Source organism: Piliocolobus tephrosceles, chromosome 1 (assembly GCF_002776525.5).
Source record: "Piliocolobus tephrosceles isolate RC106 chromosome 1, ASM277652v3, whole genome shotgun sequence".
Lineage (NCBI taxonomy): Eukaryota > Metazoa > Chordata > Mammalia > Primates > Cercopithecidae > Piliocolobus > Piliocolobus tephrosceles.
This window is the reverse complement of record NC_045434.1, coordinates 111,681,164-111,693,906: the sequence shown is the minus strand read 5'-3', so window position 1 is coordinate 111,693,906 and position 12,743 is coordinate 111,681,164. Positions and strand designations below refer to the sequence as shown.

Below are 12,743 nucleotides of genomic sequence, written 5' to 3'. Positions count from 1 at the left end.
AAGGATCTGAGACTGGAGTCCTTCTGGGGATTTATTTTTTCTTCCTCTCCCTTGCTTTAAGTTCTTGGTCAAATATCAGGACTTTCACCAAGGTGCTTTCCACTCTGTATCCCAAGCAACAAAGTCATACTCTGTTGCTTGGGGTGCAGAGAGGAAAGCAGTTATTTCTAGCAGGCTCTCATCTAGTGACATCTCCTCTTTTGGTGGCACCCAATTAGACCAAAGTAACTGGGACTCGTTAGCAATTCTGGAGCAAACTCAAAAGGTGAGAGATAGTGGCTTCCACAAAGCTGTTTCCATTTGCTCTCCTACCATCTGTGACCCAAACACGCTTCCTGTCAGGAGTTAAGGGCCATATGCTTCACTTTCTTAACTATCAGCTTCTTGTTGAACAAACTTGCACCTCTATCCCCCTTCAGAGACTCACACACTACATTTACATCCCCTAGAAAAATACACTTGGGTACAACTGAACATTTAAGTTTTAGCAGATTCCTGGATGCCCTAGGGATCATCTGTGGGTCTCAGGTTGAGATTCCCTGCCCTCAGAGATTATTCTTGAAGTACTTATATCTTCCCTGGATGAAAAGAAGAAAATCTAAGGTCTTGCTCCCAAACTTGTTTTCTCCTTAGCTAAAGGACCAAGAGTAGGGGGTGAGGTGTGAGACGATGACGAGGAAAAACGATTAGTATTTCTTTTTTAATGTGATGGGGGGTTGGGGTGGGAAATGGAGGAGGCAGACTTTTGTCTCTTGATTGTGTGAGGGTGGGAAGAAATGTTATCAGCTGAGAAGATGAAATAAATGGATGATTAAGGTACTTTCCAGACCTTAGCAAGGAAGATGACAGCTCTGATGAGAAATCTCCCTATGCCGAGGCTTCAGAAGCAGCCCTTCCAGCAGAGAAAGTATTCATTAGAAAAAGAAGGCAAAGTGATGGATGGAGTCAGGGTCCAGCCAGGGTTTGGGAAGAGGCGGTACAGGGAATCGATCGCAGTTCTCAGGAGAAGAGAGAGGGATCAGCAGAGATGCTGCAAACACCAGCCGCCTCGGGGCCACCCCAGTTCCAGGGCTGGCTCTGGCTCGGAGACAGCCTTCTGTCATCGTGACAGGTGATTTTGGTCAGCTTGGCTAGGTCCTCTCAAACCCAGACAACGCCACTCCAACCCTCTGCTGTGCATCAGGGCAGTGTGGGTTTCCCACAGAGGAGGCACGACACGGGAGCCGAGGCCCTCCCCCACACCACCCCGGTGTCCTTCAGCACATCCTACAGACTCCCTCCCCTTGCCCTTCTGATTCACAGCGCCCACCTCCCTGCACCTACCCTATTCGATCTACAGGGGAGCGGAGTCGCTTCGTGGCCGCCAGCCCGGGAAGGGGCGCCAGCCAGCTGGCGGACGCACGGCTTAGAGGGGTGTCTGGGCAGAGAGAGGTTTGGGGCTGGGGAGAGGTGCAGTGAGCTTGGGAGAGTGGACTGGTAGCACAAATAATGTGTGCATAAGGATTAGAAGAGGAGATCCTGGAGCTTTGGTCTTCTTTTTTCCCCCTGCAATTCTGCATTTCGGAAGGACTCTTGCTGCAAGCTCGGTAGGCAATAGCATCCGCTCCAAGACTACACTTCCCAGAAAGCTGTGCGGGAGGGAGAGGGGCCGGGAACAGGCAACCTGTGCTGCGCTTGCGCAAAGACTGAGCTGGAAAGGCAGGTGGGGGGGAAAGGGGAGGCGTGCCCGCGACGGGGCGAGGGGGAGGGGGCCGCGCGGCGGCGGCGCCAGGGCGGGCGCGCGTCCGCGGCGGTGATGGCGGTGCGTGAACGCGCGGCGGCAGCAATGGCCGCTCTGGAGCGGCGAGTGCCGAGTCTCGATGACTTCGCGGGACAGAGCTGGAGCTCGTGGGTGGAGCGGGCCGACCTGCCCGCGACTGACGGTGAGTGAAGCCATCCTAAAGTCCGGGGACCCCATCACTGTCTCCCCTCCCCCCTTCCGGGCCCCCGCCAGCTGAGGGGAGCCGCCGACTGGAGCCGCCGTCCGGCTCCCCGGCCCCCCAAACAAAGGACCCGCCGGGTCCTAGTGCCCGCCCGCTCCGTCACCTTCGCGCCTCCGGGTCCTAGCGCCGGCTCACCGCTCGGCGCCCACCCTGCCCATCTCTGCCTCTGCCAGTCCCGAATACCTGCCCCCCACATAGGCTTGCCTTTATCTTTCTCCTTGCCTGCTGCCCCTCAGCTCGCGCCCCTCCTGCACCTGCCTCCGGCTTTCCCTGTCCGCAACAGTCTTCTCCACGTGTTTCCCACGCACCCCACTTCTGTGCCCCCTTCCTCACCCTCCTTGTTCCTTCGCCTTTTGCCCCACACCTCCTGCTCCTTTTCGGCATTTGCCTGCAGCTGCAGTGCTTTTAGACCCCCGCCCCCTCCGCGTTAGTTCGTCCGTCCATCCATCTGTCCTCCCTCCCTCCCTCCATCCTTCGGTCCATCCATCCATGCCTCCAACCCACTGTCCTTTCCCAGGCCTCTTGCCCTGCCTCTTGGCTCTCTCCTCTGACTCCCACCTTCTCTAGGCCCCTGAGTGTCTTAGTGAGCGGGCCTACAGCCCCTTCTTCTGATCTTTGTCTTCTGGGCCCCAGGGAGCACCTGGCCTCGTGGCCTTTCGGGGTGACAGCAGGCATCACGCCCCTGAAGAAGTTTGCAAGTGAGAAGAGGTGGAGGAGGAGACTGCATGGAGGGGTCTCTAATGACACTTGTTCTCCTCTGAGACATCCGACTCCCAGTTTCGTTCTGTCCATCATTCCCCGCACTTGCATTTCACGGACTTAAGAGTGGGAGCTGCCCCTTGTCTCTTGCGTGCCTAACCCACCACCCCTCATAATCTGGATATTATATAAGATTGTCAACAATCTTCTCATCCTAGAAAGGAGCGTATCTGTTAATGGGCATCAGAGATCAGACCTAAGCGGGAGCCCAGGCCACCCTGGGACTGCCCCATGCTGGGTGGGCAAGGATGGGGCCATTGTCAGGGTCTGGGTGCATTGAGAACCGGAAATGGAGTCAGACGGGTTTGGTGACTCAGAATTGATTTTTTTTTTTCCAAGGGACAGGGAGGGGGCGTAGAGGAGGGAGGGGGGAGGAGAGAGGTAGGGGGATGGGGAAAAAGCTGCTTTGCACAGCTAAGATGTTTTTGTCATTAACCCAGAAACTGAGGTACAAGGGCAACCCCTGCCCAAAGCCCCTCTAAGAAGGGGAGGGACTTGCATAGCTGACCAAGGAGACTTTGAAGATGCTCAAGGACCAAAGACAGCAGTTTTTCTGCTCTGTGACCATCCTATCAGTGCAGGACCTGAGAAGCTGGGTGTAACTTTGACAATGCTGTGGTAACCCAGGTGGAGCAAAATGGAATTCATGGGGGTGGGGACCTGGGAGAGTATCTATTTGGGATGCCACATAGTAGCAGAAAGGACCCATCTGAGAAATCTCAAGAGAAATCTCAAGAAGAGACTCAGGGATAGAAAACTTCGTTAAGGACTGTTTCCCCTTTAAAATGGGGAAGCAGGCCCAGAAAAGAGATGATACTTACCCAGTCACCCAACTAGTTAGCAGTGGAGCCCTGAACTGCACCTTGAGGTGCAACCCACCTATAAGAAAGGCGGATGGATTCTTCTTAGTGGGACCGTATTAGTCCAGATGCAGCAGGTGAAGGAAGATGGGCATCTGAGAATGACCCACTGAAAGGTTCCCCAAGTGGTCCTCACACCAAGAGCTTGTCATGGAGTGTGGGCTTCATACTGTTGAGCTGCAGGCCCTGCTTGGGGCTTCTGGAAAGGAGACAACCTCTGGGTTGTCTTCTGGGAAGAACAGTCTCTGGTAAGGGGAGGCTGGAGACTCCCTAAAACTGGCCCTGAACCTTCTGAGCTGTGTTTCTCCTCTAGGGGCTGAGCTGGAGGAGAGTAGCAAAAACATGAAGAAGTTGGATGCCATGACCCTCATTAAAGAAGGTGGGAGTCGACACACATTAGGGCTGGGACCCAGGGCAGACAGGACCACGCTCCACTTTTCCACCACACTACAGAAGGAGGTGGCTGCTTGAAGCAGCTGTCTGGGGACCCTCATTTTGATAGGTCTGAGTCGGCTGGTTGCTCTGGCTCCTGTGACCTGCTGTTGGAGATCCTAATCATAGGTGATTGCCCACTCACCTGAAAGCGCATACCCTTTGGAACTGCTTAGATTGAACTCTAGAAGGTGGGAGCATTCAGCATGGAGCTTGTTATGTCAGCGGGGAGGTGAAGTGCCTTCTGAATGGTGGGATGGGAGTGTTTTCCGATCTTCCAGGGAAACCCTGGGATCCTCAGCCCCAGTGACATGGGCTTCTGTCATTGCAGACATGTCCATCTTCGGGCACTGCCCTGCCCATGATGACTTCTATTTGGTTGTGTGTAACCACTGCAGCCAAGTGGTGAAGCCTCAAGCTTTCCAGAAGCACTGCGGTGAGGGGAGCCCTAGGGAGGAGATAAAGGGTCAGGGGAATGTGGAGCATGGAACTCTGAGGACGGGGTCAGTCAGGAGGTCTTGTGGGGTAATGGAGGGTGGTGTTGAGAATAGGAAGGTCCTGGGGGTGGCTTCAGAGCATTGTGGGGAGTCGGAATATTGTTTGAACAAAATTCTGGCATCCAGTGGAGTTAAGGGAGGAGTTAAGAAGTTCAGGAAGCTAGGTCTTGAATTTTGAGTCTTAAAGGCTCAGATTCAAATGGGAAGGAGGCATGTTTACAATCTAATTTATGGAAACTCAGATTCTCTCATGTGAGTCTATGGACAGGGTTAGGTTGGGGAAGGAAGTGGTGATACCACTCACCTCGATTATTCTTTCCACCTCCTGGTGACAGAAAGAAGACATGGGCCCCTCAGCAAGCTTTATGCCCGGGCCCCACCCCCACCTCCAGCCCCTGCCAGCTCTCAGAAATGCCATGTAGTGAATGGGCAGGGCCCAGCTTGTAGGGCACCAGGTTCCACGAAAACCTCCTCCAGGGAGAAGGGCCAGGGGTCCCGGAGCCGTGGCCACCAGCCTCCTGAGAAGACCCAGAAGGACAACCTCTGGTAAGGAGAGGCTGGAGACTTTCTAAGACTGGCCCTGACCCTGACCCATGGATGGGTTGACATCAATACAGGCAGCCCTGGGTCGAGGCGTACTCCTCACAGCAGGAGGCAGCCGCCCTGTCTGCAGCTTCCTTCCATATATTCCAGGGAAGATGGGGTCTCCTCTTCCCGTGTTTCACACCCCTGCTGGAGCCCACCGAAATTCCAGGGCTGGGAAAGAGATGGCTCTGGGCTAGAGTCCAGGCCCCAGGCCTCCCCTCCCCTCCCCCAGCCAACCCCCTCTCTCTATATGTAGCCTTTTCGTGCCTGTGGTGAATCTGGAGAAGATGTCCAGTCTCCCGAAGCCTGATGGACATGGAATCAGGGTGGCCCCACCCTCTGCTTTTCTCAGCCAGCCAGGGGGTCTCACCAAGGACTCCCCTGGAAAACCTCCCATGGCTCCCCCTTCTAAAGAACCTCCTGGCAGAGAGAACGTGGAGATCATCCCCAGTGAGGGGTCCAGTCACTGGGCTGAAGGCACCCCTCCTGAAAAGGAGCCCAGTGGGACCAGGCTGCCCCCTAAAACCCACCGGAAGATGGCTCGTGAGTAGTTGTGGTCTTGGGGGTCCAGAATGTAGAGTGGGGACTCCTTTGGGCTGCTTTGTCCTTGGGCCAGATGAGGAGGAGGTCAGGTTTATGGGCCTGGCCATCACAGGTTATAGGGTACAGGAGCCCTGTCACCTCTTGACCTGCTTGCTTCCCGGGAAGCTTCTCCATCCTGTGTCTCCTGATCAAGGCTGAGGGAGCCCATGCCCAGGAGGTGAAGTTCTTTCTCTCTTTTCTCACCTAGATCCAGGGCACATCTCACAGCTGGCTTCTCTGGCACCCCAGATGCCCATGGCTGCTTCTGTTTCTTGATATGTGTTGCCCTGCTTTGGGCTTGAAGTCCCAAAAGATGCATCTGAGATTGGGATAGGGATGGTTCTCACACCCAGCAAAGAGATGTTGATGCCCAGAGTTTCTCTGGAAGGTAGAGCCCCAGGCCGAGGGCTATAGGCTCTTCTGCTTTAGTACCAGTTCTTCTCAGGCCCTTGGCAGGAAGCAGCCAGATCCTCCTGTGAACTCCTGGAAATGGTCTTGAGGTTCATTGGAACTGCTTTCCCCACAGGGAAGGAGTGCGACCTCAACAGGCAGTGTGGGGTAATAAATCCAGAGACCAAAAAGATCTGTACCCGCCTGTTGACCTGCAAGGTAACCCCCTTCCCACTGCACAATGAGGGAGGACAGCACAGGGCTTGCCCACTCCTTCCCTGGGCAAGGAGAGGAATGTCGATGTTACTGAAGATCCAGCTTAAGGGAAGGCGGTTAGGCCCACCCAAGGGAAGGGGAGATGGGGATGCCCTTCCTGGGCAGAAGGTGGGAACAGTGGGAAGGAGGGAGTTTCCAGATTCCTCCATCCCAAAGGAGGGTTTTGGCCCCATGGGGGAGTGAAACAAAGACACATGCACATAGCTGCAAATATGCCCACATCTCTCCCTACCCCCAAGCTTGCCCAGGCCAAAGCACCCTGCCATACCTCACCCCTGCTCAGTTCATACCTACTCCCCAGCTCTCCACCCTGCTGTATTCCAGATCCACTCAGTACACCAGCGCCGGGAAGTCCAGGGCCGGGCCAAGGACTTTGACGTGCTGGTGGCAGAGCTGAAGGCCAACTCCCGCAAAGGAGAGTCTCCCAAGGAGAAGAGCCCAGGGCGCAAGGAGCAACTTCTCGAGCGCCCCTCCCAGGAGCTCCCCTCTTCAGTCCAGGTTGTGGCAGCGGTGGCTGCTCCCAGCAGCACCTTCTCTGTTCGTGCCAAGCAGACTTACCCATACTGTGCACTGCCCAGGTACGTCTAGAATCCAACCCCTACCTCACCTGGGGGTATTTGGCCCCTAAGCCATCAGGGGCCCCTGGAAACAGGCTCAGGGAGTGTCCTTTAAGATGCAGTCATTCAGCCCTGAGTGTGGGGGGATTCCTGGGGCTCCTGACAGTGGTATGGAAGCAGGAGACTCCCCTGTTCCCAACCAAGCAGACCACAGCACCCCAGCCCCTCGGCAGCGTGCCAGATCCAATACTTGGGATGTGAACATTTTCCGAGCTGCCTCCAACAGGCCGAAACTTGTCACTGGGGAGCCGAAAGGCCGAGAGGGTCACAGTCCCGGGCAAGGCAGCCCTATGTGTATTCACTCACTTGCCCCTTCGTGTGCAGAGGCTGCGCCAGACCCCAGGGAGAGCCTGACTTGCTGAAGGAGACATACATGCATCTCTGCCTGTCACACAAGGGGCAGACACGAAACACAGGCTCAGCTCACAGACAGGCTCACAGGAATATGTAATGCAAGAAGGGGGTTGAGCGAGTTGACTGGGTTGACCAGAGCTGGGTACAATTTAATTGCGAAGATTTTCTGGAGGAGGTGGATCTGCAGCAGATTATCCCCTGAGGAGGAAGGGGCTGGGAGGTGAAGGGGCTGAGGAGAGAATCCCTTGGGAGCAGTCTCTCTGTCTTTTACTCTGTGAGCTCTGTTGTTCCCTCCTGTCCTTCCCTTCCTTCTGTCCTCTTTTGATTGCCCTGAAGGGTGTCTGCACCAGTGCCCTGCTCTTTGAGCTTGGTGGGTTCAAGGATGCCCCTCCTCTGACCCCACAATAGTCACATTCCCCTCGCATCTCTTTTGGCCCTTACAGGTCCCGGGCCTCCTCCGAGAGTGAATTGGATGATGAAGGCCCCTGTGGTGGTGATGGGGACCCAGGCCTGTTCCCCTTCCCCATGCCCCGGGGTGGGGCCCAGGCATCCAGCGAGGAGAGTGAGGAGGAGGGGACATCTGACGACCTCCACCTACCCCCTGACTGCCATTATGCAACCCGGCCCCCACGGCCACAGGCGGTAAGGACCTGGGACACGGGCCTAGGGAGGGGGTGGCCGAGCACTCCTGGCCCACAATACGGGGAAAAGAGGCCAGATCCTGTGTGCAGATGCCCTCTGTGCACCCCAGACCCTGCCAACCATGCACTGTCCTTCTGCCTTTAGTTCTGCACCTTTGGGAGCCGGCTGGTGAGCCCAGGATGCTATGTGTTTAGCCGCCGGCTGGACCGGTTCTGCTCAGCACTCAGCTCCATGCTGGAACGGCACCTCAGCTCACACATGTGGAAGTAAGTCTCTTGAGCCCAGAATGGAAGTTCTAGAATGGAAATTCCCAGGCTCCAGACATACCTGGATTTCAGAAGCCCTGATCTTTCCTGTATACCCATAGGTGTGCCTTGGCCGTTTGCCAGCAGAACCCCAGATAGGGAGTGGCATGAAAAGGAGGTGGGAAAACTTGGCAACCTAGAGCTTGGCTAAGGCAGGGCCAAGCCTTGCCCTCTTAAGGTGGTCTGGTGTTGAATCTAGACTCTCATCCATCACTTTCAGTACCTTTTGGGTAACTAGGGTTAGGGGATGCCCAAACCAAGATTTAAAATGAAGTTCCTAGTGGGCTACCTCCTAGTTCATATGTACTAGTTAATTCCTCTCCACAGGCACACCCGTGTCTTCTTCCTAACCCTCAGTTCCAGCATCTTCCAGCAGATGGCAGCAACCCTGGGGCTCTGCTGGCCATTTCTAGGTGGGGCAGAGAGACTCGAGTGTGTCTTGTGTTGGGGGAAGCTCTCTTGTTTGCTTGGCAGTCACAGTGGGGCTTTCTTTTTGCTGCAGGAAGATCCCACCAGCAGCTGAACCTCCAGCTCACCTTGTCAACTCCCCGTTATCCGCTCCCCTCAGCCCATCCTCTACAGGCACCTGCCCCCGCCTTCCAGGTCCACCCCCGAGACCTGCCTGCCCCGCCTCCACGCCCCCCACCAAGGACAGCCTTGTCCCCAGCTACCCTGCAGGCTCCCCCAGTGTGGCGGCTGCCTGTAGCCAGGCAGAGTGCATGGGCGGGAGCCAGGCTATCACCTCACCACTGCCTGCCAACACGCCATCCCCGTCCTTCAGCAAGCTGCCGCCTTCCAAGGCCAGCAAGTCATCCAAAGGCAAGGATGGGGTGGAGGTGGAGGCCCCTTCTCGAAAGCGGAAGTTATCCCCTGGCCCCACCACTCTTAAACGGACCTGCATCCTGGAGCCCACTGGAAAAGGCAAACCCTCTGGCTGTCGGGGCCTCTCGGCCAAAACTAAAACAGCCCTGAGCATGGGGCTTAACGGGACAATGGGGCCAAGAGTGAAGCGGGCAGGGCCCCTGGACTGTCGTGGTTCCCCTCATCAGCTCCCTACACCAGTCAAGGCTTCTCAGCTGGAGAACCGGGGAGCAGCTGGACACCCAGCCAAGGCCCTGCCAACCAACTGCCTCTCTGAGGAGGAGGTGGCCAAGAAGCGGAAAAACCTGGCCACTTACTGCCGGCCAGTGAAGGCCAAGCACTGTCAGGCTGGTGCCCCTGCTGATGTGGCCTGCTCTGTGCGCCGCAAGAAGCCAGGCCCGGCCCTGGCCTTTGAGGAGAAGTGCTCTACACTGAAGGTACCAGCCAGGCTCCCTGAAGATTGATGAGGGTGGGGCACACGGGGGGTACCTGATACAGAGAAGATGCTACATTGGTGTTTGTGCAGGGAAAGGGAGGAAGGGGAAGTTGAGAGAGAGTTCCTGGACTGTTTTCTTTAGGAAGAGGTAGGGCAGTTCTTAGCAAAGTGACTCCAGCTTTTGCCTGGTGAACCTTCCCCTATCCCTAACCCTTTCCCTTGGGCTGAGGAGATGCGGCACCCCTCCACCCCTGCTTTTGCTGTAATCGAAGGGCTACTTCTTTCTGAATTGGCTGTGACCCTCATTCCAGGTACTGGAGCTACCTCTCTTCCCTGAAGGAAAGGGAGTTTGAGTCCCTGGGTCACAGCCTAACATGCCGAGCAGCAAGGTGGGTGGGCTGGCCTCACTGGATTTTCCTCTGGGCATCAGGGCCTCAGAGGGCAGGCACACAACCCCATGTCCACTTATGCACATGTGCCCGCCTCCAGGTGTGCGGGTGACAGGCAAGTTCTCCAGGGTTTCCAGTAAAGTCGGCAGCCAGTTTTATTTGCCTCTTCTGGTGGGAGCCCTGGCGTAGTGTGCCATGTGCTCCCCATATGATCTCTGCCAGGAGGTGGGATGGGGGTGCTCTCCTGGGTTAGATGTGGGCCTAATCATAAACCCTGTGTATTCTCCAGCTTCACTACCCAGGCTGCCCCTGGTGAGCTGGCGTTCATCTTCCCCCTTGCTCAGTTCTACTCACCAGGCCAGCAGAAGGAAATCAAGCTTTAGCCCTTGTAGTCCACACAGTTCACTGGGTAGGACAGCTGGTAGGCCCCCACCCTGACCCTTTCTCTTGCCTCTTGTCTTCCTGCAGTCAAAAACCCATTAACGAGAAAGTGCCTGCCCACTGCAACGGAGCCGCCAGCACCTCCTCCCCTCCAGATCCGGGCCCCAGGCTGCTGCCGCTTTTTATAACTTTATATTATTTTTTTTAAGAAAAAAAGCTCTTTAAAATACCTCAAGACTGTCTCCCTGTTCTGTTGCTGCTATGAAAATATAAAAACAGAAACATAGAAAAGGAAGGAAAAAAATAACAAAATGAGTGTCCTTACTGTCCCCAGCCCTACCCTGGGAGGCTGAGATGATAGGCAGCAAGACTCCAGCTCCCATAGCTTGCCTGCAAAAGTCTTTTATGCTCATTATTATTAGTATTATTGTCATCTTCTCACTTTCAATAGTGTGAAAAATGTGTGGGGTTTGTGTCACTGGGGGAGTCTCTCCAGACAGGATGATGAGGCGTGTGGCTCTGAATGAGCAAGGCTTCCTGAGTCTTGACCCCAGAGACGACTATGGCCCCATTGGGAAGAGAAACTTGAGAGGGGAAGCTGCACTTCTGGCTCTTCTCTGGGATCCTTGCCCTGAGGATCTGGGAATTGGCTTGTGACCCTTTTCTGGCCTTCAGCAACCCTAGGCGTCCATCCCTCCCTGAATTAGTGCCTGTTTTTCTTCAGCTGTTCCTGCTTTTCTCACCTCTTACCAGCAACCTCATTTTCTCAGCCACTTAGGGAGCTTGAGCTGGGTTGGTCATTGCTGTTGGGATATTCCTGTTTTCTATTGGACAGCCTTCCTTCCCGGCCTGTGGGTTTGCCTTTAAGGAAGGGGTAGAACCTTTCCCAGGGAGGCCTCCTTGGGTTGAACCACACCTTTTTTGGAGGCAGGAAGGGAAAAGGCATCATCACTTGCAGAACTGGTGGTGTGGGAGGCCACCGGAGTGTGGGAGGCCTTGGTCCCTCAGGATCACCTGGCTCCTCAGGGCTGAGCAGCTGCTGAGGAGGCGGCAGGGCTGGGAGTGCCCTAGTTATTCCGTTTATCTCGCTGGGAACCACTCCCGTGCAGATGCGAGATGAGACTTGCATCTCTCTCCTTTGGTCCACCAGGTTCAAGGCACTATATTTTGGCCATGTCCTTTCCTAGTCTCCTTGCTTTTAGGCAGGGAGGAAGGCTGTTCCCTGAACAACACAGAAGGAGGTGGCAGGAGAGTGCGCACAGCCAGGGAAATCCAGTACTACCAGAAATCGGCTCCAAACACTGGTTTCACGCTCGGTTCAGCGTACCAAGTGTGTGCTTTGGGGTTTCACTGAAATCGTTTGCCACAACTGTATTTCCACAGGCTGCTTGGGATTTAGGCCCTTGTAGACAGACACACAGAAACAAATGAAGGTGGGCCGGGAACTGTTCGGTCCCCTTCTGCCTCCGGGCTCTCGCGGGAGCGGGCCTCTCCGGGGCACTCGCGCTTCCCCCCCAGCCCCCAGAGGGCGCTGTGGGCCACTCCGTCGCACTGCCGGCGGCGTCCCGGGGGAGGAGCCTCTCCTGCAGCCGTCGCCGCCTCCGCGATCGCAAACCCGGAAGACGTGTTCGGGCAGCTGGAGTGTGCGAGCCCGCAGGCCACGGCCATGCAGCCCTTGGAGGTAGGTCTGGTTCCCGCTTCAGCTGGGGAGCCGAGACTGACCCGTTGGCTGCGGAGAGGCAGTGGGATCTTGGCGCACCTGGTAGCTTTGGGCTTCACCATCTTTCTGACAGCGCTGTCCCGTCCAGGAACCAGTGAGTGTGTGGGGCGGGGCTGCGGAAGGGGGCGGAGCGGAGATGCTGGAGGGGCAGCGCCTGGGAGCGCGGCAGACTTGGAGGAGGGACCTCAGCTGTAAAGGGGAGACAGAAACAGTGGAGGGATTTTGAGGGCCTGGTGGGGCGAGGCCCCAGGGATCCTGGAAGAATGGGGTTTGGGGTGCTGTGGGGGAAGGGCAGACGATTGAACAGACCGAACTACTTCCTCAGAAACAGGTCCCCTGATGGAGAATAGAAGTGAAGGAGGCCGGGCGCAGTGGGTCACGCCTGAAATCCCAGCACTTTGGGAGGCCGACGCGGGTGGATCACTTGAGGTCAGGAGTTCGAGACCAGCCTGGCCAACATGGTGAAACCCCGTCTCTACTAAGAATACAAAAATTAGCCAGGCATGATGGCGCGCGCCTGTAGTTCCGGCTACTTGGGAGGCTGAGGGAGGAGAATCGCTTGAACCCGGGAGGTGGAGGCTGCAGTGAGCCGAGATTGCGCCACTGCACTCCAGCCTGTGCAACAGAGGGAGACTCCGTCTCAAAAAAAAAAAAAAAAAAAAAAAAAAAGAGGGA

At 55.9% G+C, this 12,743-nt stretch overlaps 2 protein-coding genes across 11 annotated transcripts in view; both read left to right on the top strand.

The window, feature by feature from the left end:
- The first annotated feature begins 1,738 nt into the window (after positions 1-1,738).
- ATXN7L2 (ataxin 7 like 2) lies at positions 1,739-10,652 on the top strand. 7 transcript variants are annotated; one of them, XM_023232554.2, is made up of 13 exons: positions 1,785-1,922; positions 3,182-3,368; positions 3,915-3,980; positions 4,365-4,469; positions 4,866-5,076; positions 5,372-5,658; positions 6,224-6,306; positions 6,688-6,941; positions 7,778-7,976; positions 8,121-8,242; positions 8,784-9,579; positions 9,890-9,967; positions 10,436-10,577. In XM_023232554.2, the coding sequence occupies exons 3-12, from the start codon at positions 3,944-3,946 to the stop codon at positions 9,929-9,931; spliced, it is 2,136 nt and encodes a 711-aa protein (XP_023088322.1). In that variant the 5' UTR covers positions 1,785-1,922; positions 3,182-3,368; positions 3,915-3,943; the 3' UTR covers positions 9,932-9,967; positions 10,436-10,577. The 7 variants fall into 7 exon arrangements, with proteins under 7 accessions (XP_023088320.1, XP_023088321.1, XP_023088322.1 ...); XM_023232556.2 differs by having other exon boundaries at positions 3,915-4,224; XM_023232552.2 differs by lacking the exon at positions 3,182-3,368 and having other exon boundaries at positions 1,739-1,922; positions 10,436-10,652.
- An 831-nt stretch (positions 10,653-11,483) lies between these two features.
- The window catches only part of LOC111556004 (cytochrome b561 domain-containing protein 1), a 6,973-nt gene continuing 5,713 nt past the window's right edge, over positions 11,484-12,743 (top strand). For 2 of the 4 annotated variants that reach the window (XM_023232562.2, XM_023232560.2), the window contains exons 1-2: positions 11,484-12,162; positions 12,394-12,497. In XM_023232562.2, the coding sequence (XP_023088330.1) occupies positions 12,015-12,162; positions 12,394-12,497 (252 nt within the window). In that variant the 5' untranslated portion in view covers positions 11,484-12,014. Of the gene's footprint in view, positions 12,163-12,393; positions 12,530-12,743 lie in introns of those variants that run through there. The other 2 variants (XM_023232559.2, XM_023232561.3) reach the window with 2 other exon arrangements.